Below are 23,174 nucleotides of genomic sequence, written 5' to 3'. Positions count from 1 at the left end.
TTCCAGGTGACTCTAGTTTGTATCAAGTTGATAAAAACTAACCAGCACAGGGACAAAGGAGACTAAGGGGGTTTGAGAAAGGGGAAGAGAAGAAGAAGAGGAATTAAAGCACGTTATATACTCGGGGAAAAAAAAAACAAAAACAAAAACAAAAAAAGCTCTTCAAATATGCTTTTTTTCTGAAGGCATGCTTTCACAACATGGGATTTTTCAGGATGGAATCAAATGACTTCAAAAGAGATCACCTTCCCAACAGCTCAGCAAAGAAGCAGTAATTCATTCAAAACATACTTGGACTTCAAGTTTTCTTGTTGCAAAATTAGCACATAAGTATGAAAATTAAACCACACTGGCATTCTGATAAGTAATCAAATATTTGTAACCAAGTGAAACAATCCATGAATCAGAGAGGTGAGGCATCTAAATGTTTTGTTCCAAGTATTTGAAAATATTTTCCAGTATGACAGCAATACCTATTGTAACTGGATCTCACACAGTTCTGAGTCAAAACCAGTGGTGTATGGAAAGTCTTCTTTTGATTTACTCCTCCCCAGCTTTTTATTTATTTTGTTTTAATTTGGTGATGAGACACATGAACTATCATTGTTAGAGTGTGTTTAATTTCTACCCTTTCATTGATAAAAGATTTAAATTACTCTCAATTTTCAGAGTCCATGATAAGGCTAACATTAATAAATGATTAAAAACTGAGATGTTAGGAGTACATTCTTTCTCACCTCTAATTTTGCAGTTGAATGATAACTTCACTTATTCATCTAAGATATGATACCAAACAATTTCTGAGTCCCAAGAAATAGGATTTAAGACACAGGGCACTCCCAATTTCACAGAAGACCAGTTAAGTTTTTACCGTAACATGTTCTCCTCATAATAATTTAACTTACAATTCTAACTAACCATCAGCTACACCATTCCTTATAATAAATGTTCTAGTTTGCTTTCTGTTTCTATGATAAAACACTGATCAAAACCAACTTGGGATGAAAGGCTTTGTTTCATTTTACAGGTTATAATCTGCCATCAAGGGAAATCAAGTGTTCTAGTTTGTTTCTCCATTGCTGATTAAAATACTCTAACCAACACTGTTACAGAGTTCAGGATCACGGGGAAAGACTACTCAGACTCAAAAAGCTCTGAATCAGCCAAATTAAGCTTTTACAATTTTATTAGAATTTAAAAAAAAAAAAATCCTCAGGGCAGGCGAGCTAGCAATCTTGGCAGTTGCCTTGGGGAGGAGAACAGACAGGAAAGGAATGGGGATCGGACATGTGGCTGGCTCAGAGCCTCATGGCTGGGAGAAGGAAGCTTTAGAGAAAGTAAAGAAATACAAGATGCTAGGGACAGCCCAAAGCCTTAAAGAAAGCATTTAGAAAAGAGAGATGGAGAAGAAAACAAAAGATTACGCTTCTCTGAAGAATTCAGGGATGTAGGCAAACTCACAGACTGCATGGCTGTAGCCAGTCCAGAATTTCTACACCAGTAGGCAGGATTCCAGGCAGGAAAAACTCGCTATGTCATTAACGCGCTAGGTGTTTCTCCCATCTATTTAGCATAACCTGCCTTCCTAGGGGTGGTCCTATGGCCAGATGATTGACCAGTTAAACTTACACAAAATGGAGAGGCTCAGGGTACTACAGGACCAACTTGGGGAGGAAAGAGTTTATTCGGCTACATCTCCAAGTCACAGTTCATCAGGGAGCCCAAGGCAGGAGCCCAGGGCAGGAACCTGGAGGCAGGAGCTGAAGCACAAGCCATGGAGGAACGCTGCTTACTGGCTTGCGCCCCTGGCCCGTGCTCTACCTGCTTTCTTATACAGCATAGGGCTGGCTGCCCAGGGGTAGCACCACCCACAGTGGGCTGGGCCCTCCCACATCACTCAACAGTCAAGAAGATGTCCCACAGATATGGCCACAGTCCAGTTCAATGGATGTGATCCACCAATTGAGGCCCCCTCGACCCAGGTGTGTCAAGTCTAGTTGACAATAAAGATATCCAGCACACTGAGGCAGGAACTGAAGAAGAGAGCATGGAGGAAGGCTGGTTACTGGCTTCTTTCCTTTGACCTACTCAGCTACCCCTACTTTAAGCCCAGAAGCACTTGCCCAGGATGGCACCACGGGCAGTAGGCTCGGCCTTCCTACATCAGGCACCAATTAATAAAATGCCACACAGATATAGCCAAGGCCAGTCTGATGGAAACGATTCCACAATTGAGATTTTTCTCCCAGGTGTCTCCAGTCTGTATTAACGGAAACTAACCGTCACAATCTATGTCTGGATCATTTCACTACAACTGGTCTCAATAATCTATCTAAGTGCCCAACATTATCTGACTTATAATAAAGAGTTGTTAATAAACAGATACAACAAATTTATAACATGGTTTCTTCCAAGTGAGCTCATAAATTCTTGTCTATTATTTTTATTTTAGTTATTATGTAATAAATATCAGAAAGTCCCTCTCAAAAATATGCCAATCTTAATGTTATTTAAAATATTTTGTTTTCATTCTTTGCATATTACAAAATTGATGAAGTCAAAAATTTATGGGCTAGATATTAAATGCTCTATCGCCAAACATTAAATGACACAGATTATGGTATTAGTGTTCATATAGTGAATATTGAATTAATAACATATTAGACAGTGATTTTTTCTCAAAAGATTACTAATTCATAATAAATGAAAATGCTATTGCTTTTTCTTCATATAGATTAAGAAATTATTTTTCTGTCATTAAGATTTGTAAAATAAACTACACATGGTGGCTCATCCTTTTAATTCCAGCACTTAGAAGGCAGAGGTAGGTGGTTCATTGTGAATTCTAGGCTAGCTTGGTCTACATAGCAAGTTCCAGTCCAGCCATGGCTACACAGTGGGAGCCTGTCTCAGAAAAAAAACTCAAAAAAAAAAAAAAAAAAAAGATTTTTTAAAGTAAATTGCCAAAGTAAAATAGTAAAATATTTTCAGATTGCTTTAGTGAAGATCTGATCATAACAATACACATTCTATTAACTCCTCCATAAAAGAGCGTTGGATGAAATGGTACATAAGGGTACTGGGGAAGACAGAGAGATGGCATCATTTCATCCACAAAGATACTAAAACCGTTCAAGGTGATACAATACCTTGTACAACATTAACGTTAGGAACAGTTCACACAATTAGCTACAGGAGTAGAACCCACCTTTGTTTTTTTTAAAAAAAAATAAAAGGAGAAAAGATGGTTTGCACTGCAATTTGCATAATGGTTGGAAACGAGATAACCAAAAAGGAAATTCCAAGCCAGAGAAATAGCTTTGATCTAAGCTATAGAAACAACAAAATACATAGCAAGCATATCAAAGACAATCATCATGCCTATCAGATAATGTATCTCAGTGGGACGCAGCTCAAGCTATTGAGATAATGTGTATCCAGTTGTACATACTGAAAGACATTTTCCCTTCAGGCCTCAGGGAGCTTACAAATTGTTTTAGCCTTTAAGGTTGACCTCAAAGAAAAGATCAATTCATGATAGCAACAGAAGAGGCTGTAATTGCTTCACCACCAGGACAAGAAATACAACTTAGCAGGTACCTTCCCATGCAAACTTCCACTAGGAAAATAAATCCAGATAAGTCATTTAATTGGTTTTCCATAAATCTATAAATTAGTTACTCAGTTTCTGAACAGCTGCTATCTTTGAAATGTTTATATTTCTAATCAATAACTATTGCATATATAACATTTAGGTCCCTTTAAAAGTTTTGTATTTTCTTCTCAACAACTTACAATCTTATAAGTGCTTGAGATGGTTTTTAACCCTACTTTAAATATCATCTCTTTTTTTCCTCTTTTTTCTGCTGATTTTTATACATATTTGTTTCTAGCCTTTCTAATCTACATTTAAAATTTTAATATTTGGTAATTTAATAATTAATACATACTGCAACTACTCAAATATGTTCTGTCAATAATGGAAGTTCCTATTCTTTGCCATTCTTCTAGATTTATTCTGTGGCATTATTTGCCTGATACCACATAGCAAGTAGTGGTTATAGTAAATAGCCACTTTTCAAATTTATTTAAATATACTTTCCATTGCTTAGATTAAGAAACCCACATTTTTCTTAATTTGCAAGGAGTTTTAAAAGTCATAATTCTGTAATTTTTTTCAAAATGTCTTTTCTGCAGCCAAATGGAATGATGTCAAGTCTAAGATAAATGTTGTATAAAGCTTCAAGTGGGACATACTATTATTTTAAAAAGTAAAACATCATCCTGTCAGAGGAAAATGTATCTACTGCATCAGCAAGTTGACATTGTGATTGTTTTCTCCTGTGATACAGTGTATTCATGTGCAATTACCACCTCAACTTTCTAATCCTAGAGTAGGCTCAGTTTGGACACAGCTCTTTTATATTTGCTAGTGTTTCAATAGGACTTTTTGAAATTTATGCTCATAGGAGATTGACTATGATTTTTATTTTCCCATGCTAAGATTTCAGGTGTGGTATGAAAGTTGTGTTGCCCTAATAATATAGAATGTACATTTTCCTTTTGGATACTTTTAAAAAGTCTAGTATAATTTTGTAATTATTTATTCTTTTAGTGAAATTGTCCAGAGAAGTCACTTGGACCTGGAATATCCTTTCAATAACTAGTTTACTCAAGTTACCATAGAGATTACAAGACCACTGTGACTTTGTTTTATTAATTTTTTGATAGAATAATAATTATTTGATAAGTTGTTGGGGAAAGTAGGTATTTCAGTTTATATTTTATTATGATTATTAATGATACCAATTATGAGCATTGACAGACTTCACCATGACATTTCTGTACATGCATGTTGGTGATATCTACTCTGGCTTCTCCCACCTTACCCTGTTTACCCTGTCTCTTGACCCTACTGAAGGCTCATTATCCCTATCAGTCCCTCTCCAATTTTCAGGTTGTCTTTTTAAATGTTAGTTTCCACATGTGAGAGAAAATATGCACTGTTTGCCTTCCTATGTCTGTCTTACTTTTCCTAGCATAATGATATCCATCTCATCTATTTCTAGAAACTAAAGTGATTTCATTCTTCTTTAGGGTTGAATACTACTCCACTGTGTGTGTGTGTGTGTGTGTGTGTGTGTGTGTAGATAGATAGATATATGATTGACAATAGACTAGATGATAGATAGATAGATAGATAGATAGATAGATAGATAGATAGATAGATAGATAGATAGATGATATACTAATATATAGATAGATAAAGTTTTCTTTACTCTATCATCTGTTAACAGGTATCTAGGCTGACTCCACTACACCTTGGATACTGGGAACAGTGTCACAGTAAATATGAATATTCAGGTATCTCTTATGTAAAAGATTGTTTCTTTTTGGTAGTACCCAGGAATGATAAAGCTAGATCATATACATGGTAGTATAATCTTTAATTTTCTAAAAATCTTTCATACTGCAGGGCATGGTGGTGCATGCTTTTAATCCCAGGACTGAGGAGACAGAGGTAGGTGGATCTCTGTGATATCCAGCCCAAGATGGTCTACTTAGCAAGTTCCAAGCCAGCTGGGGCTACAGGGAGACCCTGTCTCAAAAAAACAATACACACACACACACACACACACACACACACACTCACACACACACGCACACACCTCCTTACTGCTTCCATAGTAAGAATACTAATTTATATTCTCATCAACAATGTATAAAGGTCCCATTTTCCCCACATCTATTTATTAATAATAGTGTTCTGATTGTGATGAAAAAGCATTTCAATGTAGCTTGCATTTGAAGTCACCTGATGGCTAAATATGTCAAAAGGTTTACCATAATTAATAATTTGTACTTCATTTGAGAAGTGTCTGTTCAGACCATTTACTAACTTCTTGATTGGTTTACTTATTCTTTTATTGTAAAGGAATGTGAATTATTTACATATTCTGTATATCAGTTCTCTGACAGATTAATGTCTGGGAAAGAGTTTTACCTCATTTTGCAAGCCATCTCTTTGCTCTGTGGATGGTTTCTGTGCAGAAAATTCGTAAGTTGGCACAATCCCATATGTCAGTCTTGCTGTTATATAATGACCTATTGGAGTCTTTGCCTGTGACACTCTCTTAGTGTGTTTCTCTGGTGTCTCAAACCTTCGTGTATTCATTAAGGTCTTTGACCTACTTTGAATTGATTTTTGTGCAGGGTGAGCAATGGGAACTGGCTTCAGTCTTCCATGTGCTGATACTTAGTTTTCCCAGAATCCTTGTTGAAAAAACTCTCATTTTACCAATTTGTGTTCCTGGCATCTTTGTGGAAAGTCAGTTGACTGTACCTGCATGGATTGATTTCTGTAGCCCCTAGTCTCTATGAACACATGTAGCTCCTTCTACACCAGCGCTATGCTGATTTCATTACTATATCTCTGAAGTATTGTTTGAAATCAGGTGTTGCAATACAACCAGCATTGCTCCTTCTGCTTCAGTTCCTGCCTCCAGGCTCTGGTCTCAAGTTCCGGCCTGACTTCTCTCAAAGACGGACTGTGCCTTGGAAGTGTAAGATGAAATAAACCCTTTCCTCCCCAAGTTGTTGTTGGTTAGAGTGGTTTATCACAGAAACAGGAAACATGAAACAAACCACAACATCTTTTACCCTTCTACATGATTTTAGGAATTTTTCTGAATTCTGTTAAGAATATCATTACTGTTATTATGAGGATTACAAGAAACCTGTAGCCAACTTTCAAGAGTAACATCATTTGAGCAATATTAATTCTCCATATCCATGAACATGTGAGGGTTTTTTTCTATTTTCTAATGTCTTACTCAGTTTGCTTCTTCAATATTTTTCAACTTTTATCATAAAACCAACCACCTTGGTTAGGTTTTGTCCTAGGTATTATTTTGTTTGGAGTATCTATGAATGGAATTGATTTCCTGATTTCTTTCATGGCAAGTTAGTTATTGGTATATAGAAAAGGTATTGATTTTTGTGTGTTGACTTATCAAAAAAATATTTTGGGGGTATTTTTTTGAGACAGGGTCTCCCTGTAGCCCCAGCTGGACTGGAACTCACTATGTAGAACAGGCTGGCCTTGAACTCACAGAAATCCACCTGCCTCTGCCCCTCAAGAGCTAGGATTAAGGGCATGTGCTACCATGCCCATCTCCAAAACATATTTTATGTGTGTGAGGGTATTGCCTGCATATATGTCAGTGCACCCAGGTGATGCAATGCCCACAGAGGTCAGAAGAGGCTGTTGGATCCCCTGGAACTGGAGTTACAAATGGTTGTTAACTGCCATGTGGGTGCTGGGAACCAAACCTAGGTCCTCTGCAAGAACAGTCAGTGCTCTAAAGTTCCGAGTCATCTCTCCAGTCCCTGTGTATTGATTTTATATCCTGGTGATTTTCCTGTCAGTTCTAGCAGTCTTTAAAAGGTGGGGTTACATTTATTATGAACAGAATCTCTGGCACAAGGATAACTTCTTCCTTCTGAATTTGCATTGCTTTTGTTTCTTACTCCTGCCTGATTTCTCTAGCTAGAGTTTAAGTGCTACACTAAATAAGAGTGCTAAGAATTCACACCAGGATCTTTTTCCTGTTTCTAGAGGAAATGCTTTCAAATTGTCCCCATTCAGTATGATATTGACTATGAATTTATCATATACCTACTTTGTTATGTTGAAATATGTCCTATTCATACTTCACTCAGGGTTTTTGTCATGAAGGAATGTTTAATTTTATCATGTTTTATTCCACGTTGATTGAGATCATCATGTGAATTTTATCCTTGATTCTATTTATTTTCTGTAATACACTCATTGATTGACACAAGGAGAATCATTGCTGCCTTCCTCTAATGAAGCCAACTTGATCATGGTGGATGCTCTTTTTAATATGTTACTAAAGTTGAATTGTAAGTGTTCTGAAGATTTTTACATCTATGTTCATTGACATGTAGGCTACTTTTTTGTTTTATTCTTATCAGGCTTTGGTTTCAGGGTAACAAAGGTATAATAGCATGAGATTTTAAGTGTTCCTTCTCTTTCTATTTTATCAAATAATGTAAAGAGAACTGGTATTAGTTCTTTAAAATCTAGTAGAACTCAGCTTTGAGGTCATTCGGTTCTGAGCTCTTTGTTGTGACGTATAAATTAGAATGTCTGTCACTTGCTTCTTATTGATTCATTTAGAATTTTATATCCTATGAATTTGTCTTTGGTAGATCATATGTATCTACAAATTTTTCAACTTCTAAATATTCCAGTCAGCTGACATATAATTTTTCAAAATACTCCCTATTGTTCTCATTCATGTTAGTGATGCCTGTTTAATGGATGGATTTTTTTCAGATATTTTATTAAATATTATTTATTTGGCTCTCCCCCTCTCTTTTTGTGTAAACAGGCTCACGATTTATCAATTTTGTTTATCTCCTCACAGAACCAGTTCTTTATTTCACTGATTCTCTAAATCACTTTCTGTTTCATTTATTTCCACGCTGGTCATTATTATTTATTTCCTTCTGTTAATTTGGTTTGTTTGTTCTTGTTTTACTAAGACATAGAGATGTATCATTAGGTTGTTTGTTTATGTAAGATCTCTATGTTCTTTTAAGGTACTCACCTTTAGTCATAATTAAACACTTTTCTGTTAGAATTGGTTTGGCTATATTCCATAGGCTATGGTCTGATATATTTCCACTTTCATTTGATTGTATGAAGTTGTGTACTTCCCCCATGATTTTGTCAGTGACTCACTATCATTCAAAAGTATGCTGTTCAGTTTTCATATGTTGGTGTCACACCAATCTAGTCATAGTTAGTACACACTATTCAGCCATCCATCAAACAAGCCCATTTAACCTTCCAAAGTCTTGCTACGTCTTCAACACTTTCTATATAAGGTCACTTTTCCTACACTGGTTTTCTAGCTGCTAAGTAGACCTGTGACTCACTCTATGTGTTTATGAGTTGTTATCATACTCTTATGACCTATTAATTTTCTTCTCAAAGGTAGAATTTTTCTCTGCCAGTGACTTCCTAGAAAGGTTACTTTGAATACTATGTATTAAATTATTACTTGCTATAAATGAATAAAGCTTATTATGCAGAATTATGGTGGGAAAAAGAAAGATCTAGCCAAAGTGTCCCATTCCTAAGTCCTTTTCTTCATGCTGACTTCAATTTTGCCTGTAGTTTTTGTCTCTTGCATTTTCCTGCTTAGATTCTTCATTATATTATTTTTCCTAACTTTGGTAATGAACCATAGTCCTCCCTCCCTGGATTTACATCTGCCCACTCTAGTTAATTGTGGTGCATACTTGCATCCTACCAGAAGATGGTCTGGGTTTGTTGATTCCTTGTCACTTGTTTTAACCAATACTTTGCAGTAGATTCATTCCAAGCCTATACCTGAAGACATGACAGCTTTCATTGGCACCTCTTGAAATCCAACTACTACCCAGCTGGTTTATGGATTAAACTGGTGAGTGATGCAAAGTCACATGGAAAGAAGAGAGAAAAGGACATGTTTCACACAAGCCCTGCAGACATGGGAAGCTGCATTGGCTATCTTAGCCTTAACACACCTCCCGAGTGCAGCCACATAAATGATCCCAACCAATCATATGAGTCAAAACTGCCCCATGGATTCCAACCAAACCCAAGATCATGGCGAATGATTGATTCATGGATTTATGAAACAATTTGTTGCATAGCAGTATCAACCTGAAAATCCATGCATTACTCTAAATATTTGAAGCAAAACAGAATTTAATTTTACAAGGTCTTTGGAAAAGCAAGATGGACTGCCAACCCCTTCCCTTAGGTGGCTCCTACTGGACTACCAAGTCCAAAGGTATAGTTTAGCATAGTCATTTGGGTATCAGGAAGCTTCTGTGTCTGCCTCAGCAGTTGCTGGCACAATTCCCTCATACCTCAAAGTTGGGAACTCCCCACTGCATCCTGAGCCTGGATCTGAAAACTCAGTCTTTCCCACCTTACCTCTCAGCAGCCTAAAATGCTGGGATGTAGCTGGCCAGACACCAGAAGGGCTGGTTTTCACTTTCTCACCTCAAACACTAAAAAACGAATGGAAAGGACGATGGGAGAAGTCTAGAATTTGCCATCACGATCAATGGACCCTCAATTTACTGACTGTAGTACCAAGAATTAGAATTTGGGAGCCCAACACAAATCTGAGCTCTACTGCTTATCAGATGTAAGATCCAGGTCAATCTACTTAACCAGTATGAACCTCAGTCTTCTGACCTATCAGAGAAACACTCTATTTAATTTAGAGACTCTTTTTTTTTTTTTTTTTTTTGGTCTTTTTTGAGACAGGGACTCCCTGTAGCCCCAGCTGTCCTGTAATTCACTATTTAGACCAGGCTGGCCTTGAGCTCACAGAGATCTGCCTGCCTCTGCCTCCTGAGTGCTGGGATTTAAGGTGTGCACCACCACGCCCAGTCAATTGAGAGAGTCTTTTAAATACTCAACATGCTTTTCAAAAAGTTCCTGGTAATGGGGCTGGAGAGATGGCTCAACAGTTAAGAGCAGTGGCTATACTTCTAGAGGACCTGGGTACAGTTCCCAACACCCATATGACAGCTAACAACTGTCTGTAACTCTAGTTCCAAGGATCTGACACTCTCCTCTGGCCTCCGTGAGCATTGCACACATGTGTGCATCTTCATGCATGCAAAACATTTATATACATAAAAATTTTTTTAAAGTTCCTGGTAAAATATTTCAGTCATAGCAGACATTGAATGACTAATTATATTAATGGCAGGGAAATATAAATAAAAACTGCAATATACAAAGAAGGTTATCTGTTCATGTAGGAGCACAGCTAACAGATTAGGAAGGAAAAAAGACATCCTCAGAAGAGGATCTTCTTTCATGAATAATGAAATATACAAAGGGCCACATAGAAGGGAAAAGAAAGAAGGAAGGGAGGGAGGGAGAAACTTTAAAAAGCACAGGAGGAACAGAAATTGTCTCTCCTTGGTCCTATGAAAGATCCAGGTACTTCTGTGCTATATTTCTGGAATGCTACCATTCACCCATCTTTCCTCCCTTGCATGTTTCTGGTTTAACGGTAAAGTAGGATAAACACTGAACTTCTATCAACCTTGTCAAGCAGTCACTAATTAGTAGATCTGAGACATAGCCCTTTGCCTTTGACATCTTTTATAAACAAGAATAGCAACAGTAAAAGCAAACCAAAGCAAAACAACAGCGACAGCCAAGATGATTTTCATGTCTCTTCAAGCTTTGTCAGTCAATGAAAGGCCTTGACCCAATTATTCTCAAGCATGGCTCTAGAAGTCTTTACCAGAAAACTCAGCCTCTCTTCATCTGACTTCCTGTCACTGGCCAAAGTGTGACTCCAGCAAGAGCATGCATACCCCAAAATAGAACTGAATGAAGCCTATTAAGTAGATCCATCTACTAACCACTAGGCTTGGCCTTCCTGAGTAAACCTCATCAAACTCATCAGCACTGGTTAGGTAAAGACTGAAGCGAGTGGAAGCAAGAAGTTGCAAATATTATGTCTTTATGGACTATTTTATTCAACCTCAAGAACCATTCTATATGTATGCTTTTAAGTAGCTCCAATGTAAGCATGACTTTAACAGAAGAGAGGCCCTGTGGCAATGTCAGCAAAGCCCTTGTTAATATGAATTTGACACTTTGTGTGATGACTCTAATGGTCCTTTTATTAAGACTATAAAAAGTAATTTGATATTTTTTTAGACTAGCTTCATAATAAGTCTCCCATTGCTTTAAAAATTTCTATAAAAGTAGCTATTTACTTCTTTTTGTACTTTTAACAAATAAACAAGGAGAAAGGGGACAGCAGTCATCATTAGCTCCCAGCAGAGCTCACTTCTAAGCCTACATATAGAAACTGCTAGAAGATAAAAGCCATATAAACCTAATCTAGCTATATTAATAAACTCCAATGATCTCGTGGGGATGAACAAAATCCACCACTTTACCTCAACAGATCTCTTCAAGATCACTCACTTTGCATGCAGTTGTGTTTGCCCTGCTCCCTGCATGCTCCCTTTTCAATTTCTGAGCTCTGTGCAATGCTGTGAAATTTCTGTTTCACTTCTCTCTACCACAGCAAGAGCATAAGCAGGCAAGGGTATGCACAGGAAACGGATTAAAGGAAATACACGTGCACACCAAAACCACAGGCTGGAGGACAGGCTGTGCTACTGAAGTTGTTCTGACTTTTCATATAATAAAAGTTTTCCTGGAAATAAAAATTATATCAACTAGATCTCTTTGATCTCTTAAAAATATATTTGCCAGCTGGGTGTGGTGGCACACCCAGAGGCAGGTGAATCTCTGTGAGTTCAAGGCCAACCTGGTCTACATAGTGAGTTTCAGGTCAGTTGTGCTATAAATCTCATAAAATTATAAAATTGACAATATTCATTTAAAGTTTTAGAAACATGATCTTTCCATCTGAGGCTATTAGGAAAAAATTCAACCTCAAACATTTGGAAAATGTCACTTCATGTTTGCTAAATATATGTGTTGTGACATTCTCATCACTCCTTGAAGAAAAGTACTGATGATACCAAAGCTTCTGATTAGTTGAACATTTGAAGCATTGAAAAAAAATTATACACACACACACACACACACGCAAACATGGAGTTTCACAAAGGAGTCACATTAAAACTACCTGAACTAGAACTTCAATTATATAAAGATTGTTAACACCATTTAAACTGGGTAAGAATTTGACTGAGTTTAGGTTCATGTATTCATAACATTTTATTTTTATCTATTCTTTCCTGATAATTTTAATTATAAATATTTGCTCAATTATGCCATTTGCCTGTTGGCTTTTTTCCTTTTGCGTTTTTCTGTGTGTATATGTGTTATACACATGTTTGCATACGTGTGGGTACACATGTGCGGGTATCCATACACACATGTGCATGTATATATGCATATGGAAGCCTGAGGTTGATGTCAGGAATCATCCTCAACTGCTCTCCTACCTTATTCACTGAAGCAAGGGCTCTCAAACTACACAGTTTGCTCTGGAATCCCTGTCTCCTCCTTTGGGGCTGGAGTTTACAGGTGGGCCACCTGACTTTAACCACTGAGCCACCTCCCCAGTCAGCCTGTTAACTTTCCTTTTCTCTCCTCTCTCTCTCCCTCTCTCACTCATATCTCTCTCTGAGTTACGGTCTCACTGTGTAGCTCCAACTGGAACACACTATGCAGATCATACTGGCCTCAAACTCACAGAGATCCACCTGCCTCTGCCTCCCAAGTGCTGGGATTAAAGGCCTGTGCCACCACGCCTAGACCTCTTAGCTTTATAATTATTATTTATCATCATTTTTACAGTTTTGCTATATGGAAGATTTAAGTTTTACTCTTTTGAACATTGCTACTTTTTGATATATAAAATCTGGGATTATTATCTTGATTAAGCGACCTTGGGACTATTAACAACAACAAATAGACAATAAATAAACAAGTAAGTTCAAGATAATAAATCTGAAACCAACTCATTTAAGATGCCAGCAACTAGATAAACTTCACTGAAAATCCAATCATGAACAAAAGAACTAAAACAGCCCCAGGTGAAGAATGAGAAAAGTGAGTTAGTCATTGACTGATGAAAGATTTTTAAAGCCTTTAGATATAAAGGAGCAATAAATATCAACAGAAAATAGGGCCTGGGACAACTGGTCTGTTCTCTGCACTGATCCAATGTCATTATCAAAATGTGATGGGAATGGCTTACATATCAGCTATAAAGAAAAAGCATTTGGCAAAAATGGGTGAAAACCATGTAGGGTTATTGAGATAAGTCTGTGATATTGCTGCTATATAGGAAAAGGTGAGGATGAATTCTTGCCAATTAGGAGAAGAACGTTCTCAACATAGTTTAAACTCTTTATGGTTATACGCTGTAACCTCTTTGCATTTGGACACATCAAGCCTGTTTAACCTCTTCATAATCAAATTCAAAAGAATCCATGATAGAAGCAACCCAACATTTTAGGCTACATGATATTCTAAGGCAAATGTTTCTAGATTCTGGAAAAATGACTGTTGTTATTATTAAAATATAAATTGTTAAGAAATAGAAAATGTGGACATCTTGAACATAGACCAATTACAATAGAAGAGGTTTGAAGTTGGTAACATGTCTCCTAAAAAAAAAACAAAAAACCAAAGGCACCAAGACCAGATGGCTCCGTAGTTGGATCCTCTCCAGCTTGTACAGAACAAATAATCCCAATGTTATTTAAATTTTTGTAGCCATGGAAAGAGACAAAAAGCTCTCCCATCCAGTTTAGTAATATTCCTGGCAAAATGTAATAATATTAATTCCAAAGAAGAAAGAGCAGGATAATCTCACTCATTTTACAGAGGAAAATTAGAAAATGGATTGATTTTTGTTGCACTCTGTTAGAGTCTAAAAGAAAAATTACGTTACAACTTTATTGAATGTTGAAGTACAGAGCTTCCAGCGGTGGATATTTGGAAGAATGAGCATAATGGGGAAGAAAGTTGGAATGCCTAAGAAAGAAAGTGCAAGTTTGAGGATTTACTTATGTCTGTTGGAAACTGAATGGGCTCACTCCATTTTCTAATCATTTCTTTCTTCCTTCAGCTCAAATCTGCCTCTGTATAGATTTTTCAAATGGAGAAATAAAGATCCCAGTACACTAATTTCCTAGGGCCTGACTACAAATTAAAACCTAAAGAGAATAGGCAGTTCAGAGAGCGGCTTCCAGTCAAACAATGTTCTTTTTATTTTTCTTTCAGCCACTGAGCTGTGTCCCCTGTGCTGATAGTGACGGAACACTGTATCGGTGAGCGACAAAACACTACAACCTGGCAGAGTTGCACACTCAAATCATATTACTTTAGTATAATTTGCTTCCAAGGAGTGATTTGCCTTCTAAATATAGTAAAGAATACATACCAGGCTTTAAAGATCCAGCACAGAGGCACACGCCATTTTGTTCCATGTCTCCAGCCCTGGCAAGAACAGGTTGGCCCATCATTACTATCACACCTTCCAAATTATGTTTTCTCGCCACTTTCATATTTCCGTCACAAGATGAGGGAAGTACATTATAGAACAGTGTTCAGTTAAACAGAGTAACAAAAACAGCAATGCAAATTCAACACTTCTCCTTAATATTAGAAAACCAAGAAGGGCTTGTGTCAAAGTATTTTTCTTACAATTCAGATTGCTAATTTTCTAATTACTAAATAAGTTTTCTACTTTTAATAACCAAATGAAATTAAATTAATCTATCCACCATAACCTTAGTACTTTATCAAGGTAAGCCACTTGATTCTGTAGGCCCAGCTCCTCTTATAAAAATAGAAAAGAAAGCCAGGTGTGGTGGCGCACGCCTTTAATCCCAGCACTCAGGAGGCAGAGGCAGGCGGATCTCTATGAGTTCAAGGCAAGCCTGGTCTACATAGTGAGTTCCAGGACAGCTGGGGCTACAGGGAGACCCTGTGTCAAAAAGACAAAAAAAAAAAAAATAGAAAACATGTACTTTGTCCTTAATAGGAATTTTGAAAGTCTTGATACAATATCAGAAAATTATTCGAACTTGAACATTTGTACATCTAGCATGATGCTTTTCTTTTGTAAATATTTTATTTATATTTTTTATTTTATGTGTATAAGTGTATTGCCTACATGTGTATAAGTATATCCATTTTGTACAATGCAAGTGGAGATCAGAAGAGGGCATTGGATCCCCGGCACTAGAGTTACAGATGGTTGTAACCACTATGTGGGTGCTGGGAACCAAACCCAGATCCTCTGCACGAGCAGTCAGTGCTCTTTAACTGCTGAACCATGTCTCCAGTCCCGTGATGCCCTTATTTCTTATTAACAAAATGCTCTCCTTTGAATATCTATGCTACCAAATTCTCTCTCAGTTCTCTCTTATGGTGAGGGGGCCATATTCCATGCCACATCTCTCTGGGATGAAATTCTTGAGAATCAAGGGAAATAATGAATATGATTTGTAAATTGTGTGACACTAGACAAACCTGTACAGTTAAGCTTTGACACCTGTTAACACTGAGACTGACATTCAGGGTATATTGAGTTTGGAATCATCAAATCAAGGTGACTGACTGCTGTAGCATCATTACAAAAAGTATGTGTCCAACCTCCTATGTCTCAGTATTAAGATTTGAACTCACATTCCATGCCAATGGTTAAGCATCACCCTACCACAACTCTGTATCTTCTAAAAAATATAGTTCACTTTTCACTTTTACACTTATTATTAAAATTAAAAAGAAATCCTGAACCCTTCCTTACTCATGTGACCAGCAATATTATCCCTGAGCAAAGTTCTGTGGGATGACAAGATATTATTGATAATTGTGTTCTTCTAATTTTAAAGAACTTCAAGCTGTACTGAAATAGCTAATAACAGCTTCCTGCAGCCTAAGAAAGCCACTGAAGCTTTCTGATAAGGCAAAATTCCTGAGAAGGAAGGAAGAAAGGGAGGGAGGACTGAAGGGAGGGGGAGAGGGAGAGAAGGAGAGAGGGAGGAAGGGACGGAGGTAAGGAACTCTATTACTGAGATATTTTTTACTGGGATATAAAATGTTATCATGTGTCCTGAGAGATTTCATCTCCAATACCCTCACCTCTTACCAGCAAATGCCAGTCATGTTTTACAAGTTATTTACTCCATTTGAAATTAAGGTTTTGGATACAGAAACCATTTGGTTAGCTTTCTGCTCCCTGCTGTAGTGTGAAATCCTTTCCATAGTTGATACCACGTGTCTTTTGAGCGGGGTCACTTCTTTCTGACTGAAGAACTTGATCCACACCAGCATCGCACAAGAATTAGAACTAGAGGACTTGATTGCCGCCTGGGCAGACTTCTCTGGGATTTGATCACAAGTAGTTTGACTAGAAGGCGTGCGCTTTTTGTCACTCTTCTGTAGCGTGTTAGTTACTTGTTCTGTTTCTGTAACAAAATACTTTTAAGAAGGGTTTAATCTCAGAACTCACACCAAGGGCCCAGTCTATCTCAGCAGAGCTTGAGGCAGCTGGTTACACAGAAGCTGCAGTCAGGAAGCAGAGAGAGATCAGTCTGTGCTCAGCTTACTTCCTCCTTAAACTCAGAGACCCCAGGCCATGGAGTGATAGCACATTCAGGGAGGGTCTTCCCAGACCAATTAATCTAATCTATATGATCCCTCACAGACACCAAGAGATTTGTTCCCATGGTAATTCCAAATCCCATCAAATTGACAGTGGGGATTGATCTGTACATATGGCATCTTAAGTTCTTGAAGATTGTTGTTTTAAAAACAAGGAGCAAACGGTTCTGGTATAGAAGAATACAGGATAAAGCACAGCAAGATCATGGAGTTTTCAGGGTTTTGGAGGGTTTTTTGGTTTTTTGTTTTGTTTTTGAGAAAAATATGGGGGCAGAATAAAGTTGAAGGCAGAAATATGAACCAAACACTTAACCCATGGCATGACATTTTCATAGATTTACTTTTGCAAGGAATCTTATCCAAGTCCTTTCTGGAAAATGAAAGATGGATCACCATCAAAGAATCAGAGTTCCAATCAGCAGATCTCCAGTGGAGAATACTTGTGTCGTTATGGTAGGATGTGCGTATGTGGAGGGATAATCAGCTGTCCATGCTGTCTTTCCACAGCATCCAGAGGGGGGTTAACTAAAGTCTGCATGAATGTTGAAGATCAGGTCAACAAAAGTCCCAATGAGACATCATTATAGAAATCCCCTGAAGGTGAGATGTTTGATGATACATTTGTGTGATGCATAGCTATGTATAATGCCTGCTGTGTGCTCTCTGTTGTCACACCCATATCCTCCTTCGTTCTCAGTTTGTCCACAGCATTAGCATGATATGGGGTATGGATGGAACAAATAGACTCCTGTTCACAAATCCTCTCTTGATGACCTCCCAAAGCTGGAGAGGGTAAAACTAGTTCTAAGACCACAAGGGGTTTTCTGTTACACGATACACTTTGAAGGCTGGGTTGTATACGTTGCACAGTATAGTGATCCCCTAAGTTTTAGTGTCAACTTAACACAATCTACAGTCCCCTGGGAAGAAGGACTCTCAGATAAAGAATTGCCTTAAGCAGGAGAGATTGTCTTGATTGATGATTGATATGGGAGGGTCCAACCCATTGTGGGCAGCAACATCCCTAGGCAAATGGGCTTCAGCTGCGTAAGAAAGCTACTTCAGAGAGCGAGTCAGAAGGCAGCATTCCTCCATTGGTTTTTGCTGCAGATTCCTGCCTGAGTTCCTGCCCTGACTTCCTTCAGTGATGGATTGTGACCTGAAAGTAGAAGCCAAATAAACCCTTTCTTCCCCAGTGTCTTTTAGTCAGTGTGATTTATCACAGCAACAGAGATCAAACCAGAACAGCTGCTATACCCAGGACACACTGTGATTCAATTTTCTGTTACTACAGCTTCTGCTTCCAGCACACCTTTTTCTGTTCTTTGCAATCTGTTTGCTTCAGGCAGTCAGTTCTCATCTGAGCTTCTGAGCACCATCCATAAACCTGGAGTTATTCAGTTCCTCCAGTATACCCGGCAGGGTTCTGAAGTCAGAGACAATGATTACAAACCTCCTCTCAAGAAGCTCAAGTCCATTCAACCACTTCATAAAGCATTATCTGAAGAGAATTTGGGTTTAAAGGCATCAGAGCAGGTAGATGTGCTAGCAGGTATGCTTGGGGAGGGTTGTTCCAGAGATCTTCCTATCCCATCACAGAAGCAACCACCTGCTCTGCTGACCCACAAAGTTGAGGGTGTCGCATTTAAGTGCCTGTGTGAAAGCACAGAAGATTCAGACTTCTGGTGTGCAGTTTGTCCTGGAACCAGATGCTCTTTCAGATTGTACTCCCCAAATCTCCCAGAACTTCTGCCCATCCTGATTTCTACAACATGCTGAACTGATAGCCAACTAGTATTTCTGACTAACTGGATCCCTGATAACAGCCCACCCAAGTGCATTCAACAACTGCTTCTGAATCCTTTATACCAAATGTGACTCTGTGTGTGTGTGTGTGTGTGTGTGTGTGTGTGTGTGTCCTCCCGAGTACTGGGATGGCAGTCATGAGCCAAAAGATTAGCCAAAAAATGTGATTTTTGTTTTAGAAAAGTGCCAAGGTCACAGATCCATAAAAGGCTGTTAGGAAATGCAGAAGGCCCAGACAGCCCTCCCAGGGGCCATGCTTTCCCACCCTGAGTTGTAGAATCATCCTGCCTATGACTCCAAATTAGAAATTTGAACTTAAACCAGATAGGTAGAGATAGAGGGCAGGACAGATGGACGTTTGGTCAAAAAGCATAAAAATAGCACTAAAACACACCCACCTCCCCTGACTCGCCCCACCCAGTAACCTACAAAATTCTTACCCACTCATCCTGATGTCGCTCTGAAATCTCTTACATTACCCAAATACACAGATTTTAGTTTTAATTCGTATGCAAAATTGTATTGTCCATTTGTTTGTCCATTTGGTGATTTACTGCCTCCAATTTGACCTCAAAAACGTATCTCACCATACGGTTTTAAGTTGGGGGGGTCTGACAAATTACTCTTCCTAACCTGTTTCCGGAGGCCTGTGAACTGCTACATATTAGGAAAGTAGTTGAAGGAAAACTGGCTGCAGGTGTAAACAGCTGCGGACCTTATTCGAAGGCCAAATGGAGACTTCAAAACAGGGATCCTAGCCACGAGAGTCTTAATAAACCGTTGACCGCCCCCTCCCAGGGGTGCAAGAGAGCTGAGTTCCTCTCTCATAAAGTAGACTATCTGACCCACAAAAGTGGCCAGAGCCCAGCCCTCCAGGCACACTCAGAATGGGAAGGATGGTGGTGGGCAGGCCCCGCCCCAGCCCTCTCCAGCCCCGGCTGGCCGGGATTGGCAGCAGCCCTGGCCCGGCATCCCAGAGCCGGGTGGGCGGCGGGCCGGAGCCGCCCCACGCGCGTCCCGCGTCCCCGCAGTGGATGCGCCGCCCGGGGCAGGCGGGCGAGTTGGGCGCGCGCGGCCGGAGCAGCGCAGAGTTTGGAAAGTGGTGGCGACACGGGAACGGGAGCGGAGGGGGTGGGCAGAGTGGGGTGCGCGCGAGGAAAACCCGCCTCTTGTGAGTTGAGCGAGTAAGAGGGGGGAGAGGCTCCGAGTTCCGCTTCCTGAACGGCGGGTGGGTAGACAAGGCTGGAGCGGCCGGGGACCGGCGGGACACACGCTCCGGGGCCGCGGCGCCAGCAGCGCGGCCGGCGATGGCCAGCGAGCGGACCCGCAGGTTCACCCGGAGCCTGCTGAGACCCGGGCAGGCGGCCGAGCTCCGGCACAGCGCAGCGTCCGCAGCCGCGGGGGCAGTCAGCAGCCGGCAGCAGCAGCGGGTGAGTGCGGCGCGACCCCAGGGCCACCTCGGGGCTAGCCTCGAGCACCCTTCGCCCCTGCCCCGTAGGTCCCAGGTCCTCCACCAGCGCGTTCCCTCCCCCGCCGCCTCTTGAAGCAACCCAGCTGCTACCTCCGCCAGGCAGCGCCACCAACGCGTAAGGACCAGAGGCGCATTTGGAGACGCGGGACACGTAGAGGAGCAGCTGCGTGGGCAGCAGAAGCGCAGCGTGGGAGAGGATGGGCCCAGGTTTTAAGGAGGGTGAAGGGGGGCGGGAATTCATCCACGCTGGCTCGAGGTGACAGGGATAGCAGGGACCCGGGGCGGGGGGCGGGGAGCGGGGGTCTACGGAATGGATCACCTAGGTCCACAAGTCTGTGCTCCCTTCTCAACCCTGTGAGAGATGCGACCTGAGCTCCTTGCTGGAGCTAGAACTGCGACCCCCGCCCCCCGACACACACACACACCTTAGAACTAGCTTGGAAATAAGTGCACTTCTCACAGCCCCCCGCCCTGGCTAAAAAAACACTTTGTTCTGTTGCAGAAAAGGCTGGGGAGACAGGCTGGAGGGGACCTGGGTCATTAAGTAGCCGTGGTTTCTGGTGTTTTTCGAAGCGGTTTCGCGGGGTTCTCCCTCCAGAAGCCTCCACTGGTTACTTCCTTGTCAAAACGCCTTCTAAATGCTGGGTGATTTCCGCGGGAAGCCCCTGTGGTAGCAGTCCGCATCAGATGCCCAAATCATAGCCCAACATCTTCAGATATTCATAAATTCCAGTAGGTGTCACACTACAGGGTGGAAGCGGCTGGCAGGAGGGCAGAATTCGACTCTGCTGGAAAAGGGAAGCTATGGGGAACAGTATGCCGGCAAGGCTGGGACTCAACCACCGAGCTCTTGGCCTGACTTTGTTGGACCCAAATCCTCATTGTGGGTTTCATTTTCCTTTTGCCAGTAAATATCATTAGGAATTAAATGGCCCTTTTTAAGAGTGTCAAAAGAAAGTGCTGCTTTTGCCAGTCACCCATGAGGACGGAGCCAAAAGCTGACCAGAGCCAGTTCCCACAGCCAGGACCATTCTCTAAAGCCAGAGGTCGGAAAGTTGAACAGAGCGGAAGCAAATTGCCTTGCAGAGGGAAGAGGCATCAGATGCGGGGGATGTGGGGAGGAACCCAGAGTGTGGAAGAGCTGATGGCCAGGCTACCTTCTCTTTCCCTTACCACTGGCCGCAATCTGCAGCTACCGACAGACAGTTCAACTGTTAGCCAATACCTTGCTAGGGTTAGCCTGTGGGTCTCACATCAGTGTGTTTATTTTTAGGGCAGGAAGCACAAAGTGTCAAAAAGGTCATTTTGAAAACTAGGTAGAACTATTTAAAAAGTCAGACATCCAGAAGGCAGCAATATTTACTTTTAAGGCAGTATTCATGGCCGTGCATTTGTTATACAGTCATTTATTTTAAAGTAAATTTACTTTGCAATTAGCCCATTTTATGGAATCTCAGTAACAATCCCATAGAGAGGTTTAGCAGTAATACCCTCCAACTGGAATTAACAGCATGAATTCTTTTAATTTGCATTTTCTTTTTAAGTGGATTCTCCTAGAATTTCTGTATCAATGGAATTTCTGTAAGGAATATGTATCCCAGATGCCCTACACGCAGACACACACACACACACACACACACACACACACACACACCCCTACCTTCATCCAAAATGCCACAATGAATGAGCTCAGTGTCTTCCAGAGCACTGAGAGGGGGACCTTGGCTGGCAAAGGTGCACGGTCCTCTCCTCACTTCAGCACCTTGGCCAACACTCCAGAACTAGCTCTTGCCAAGGCGTTTCAGAGGATCTTACACATCTAGGCTGGCAGCAGTTTTGGCAGCAAGACAGGAACTTTGCTTTCCCCTCTATCACTTAGCTCTTGAAGGGAAATAGGGAAGGTTTAGCTCTTTGAGTTAAAAAGGATCCACTCTCAGATTCTGAGGGCCAGCGTACTCCCAAGGAACCTGAACCCTCAGCGTTGCCTACGCGGTGCACGCTGGTTATAACTTGCATTGATTTAGCCTCTATAGCGTTTGTGTTCTCAAAGCCTCGTTGTCAAAGGAGAAAGAGAATGGGATATTGGGGAAATATTATGGGTATCTCACATCAGAGCAAGCTAGTAGACATGAATCTGTGTATTCCAGTAAGCTATCGTTTTGGTATTTGAGGGACCCAAGAGAATTCTGAGAAAAACCTATCTCACTGCGGTTTATAGTGTCCCTTCTGAAAGTCCTGCTTTAGGAACCAAAATCCTCCAGAATGTCACAGAGATTGTTATAGAGCTTGAACTGTGCACCACCTAGGAAGGGCAGATGAGAAGCTCAGATTAACTAAACTATTTTAGACTTTGGGGATGAGTAAAGCCTTTGACATGTGTTTGGAGGTCAGAGAACAGAAAGCTAGAGGAAGCCGATTGAAGGAGATGGCCAGGGCCAGCTTTGACGATGGTTGCTGCGGGAAGCAGAATGGATGCCAAAGTAAACATGACTTCAGTGTGAACACACACAGCCGGAGTCAGGTCATGTGCATGCAGAGTCCTGGCTCGGACCCACTGCATTTTGTATCATTCTATGAACAATTATGCATAATAGACACTTTGACCAAAGAAACAGTTCTTTTAGTTACCATAGCCTTTTTTATAGGAAACAAATGATTAACAACTTATTCCATGACTAA

General features: G+C 40.4%; 1 protein-coding gene across 2 annotated transcripts in view; it reads left to right on the top strand.

Annotated features, from left to right (window-relative positions):
- Nucleotides 1–20,092: 20,092 nt before the first annotated feature.
- Dock10 (dedicator of cytokinesis 10) overlaps nt 20,093–23,174 on the top strand; it is a 302,587-nt gene continuing 299,505 nt past the window's right edge. For both annotated transcript variants that reach the window (XM_029559988.1, XM_029559987.1), the window contains exon 1: nt 20,093–20,454. In XM_029559988.1, coding sequence (XP_029415848.1) covers nt 20,332–20,454 — 123 coding nt within the window. In that variant the 5' untranslated portion in view covers nt 20,093–20,331. The remainder of the gene's footprint in view (nt 20,455–23,174) is intronic.

Source organism: Nannospalax galili, unplaced genomic scaffold (assembly GCF_000622305.1).
Source record: "Nannospalax galili isolate Female #2095 unplaced genomic scaffold, S.galili_v1.0 scaffold127, whole genome shotgun sequence".
Lineage (NCBI taxonomy): Eukaryota > Metazoa > Chordata > Mammalia > Rodentia > Spalacidae > Nannospalax > Nannospalax galili.
Note: the sequence above shows the minus strand (reverse complement) of the source record. Positions and strands in the feature narration are given on the sequence as shown.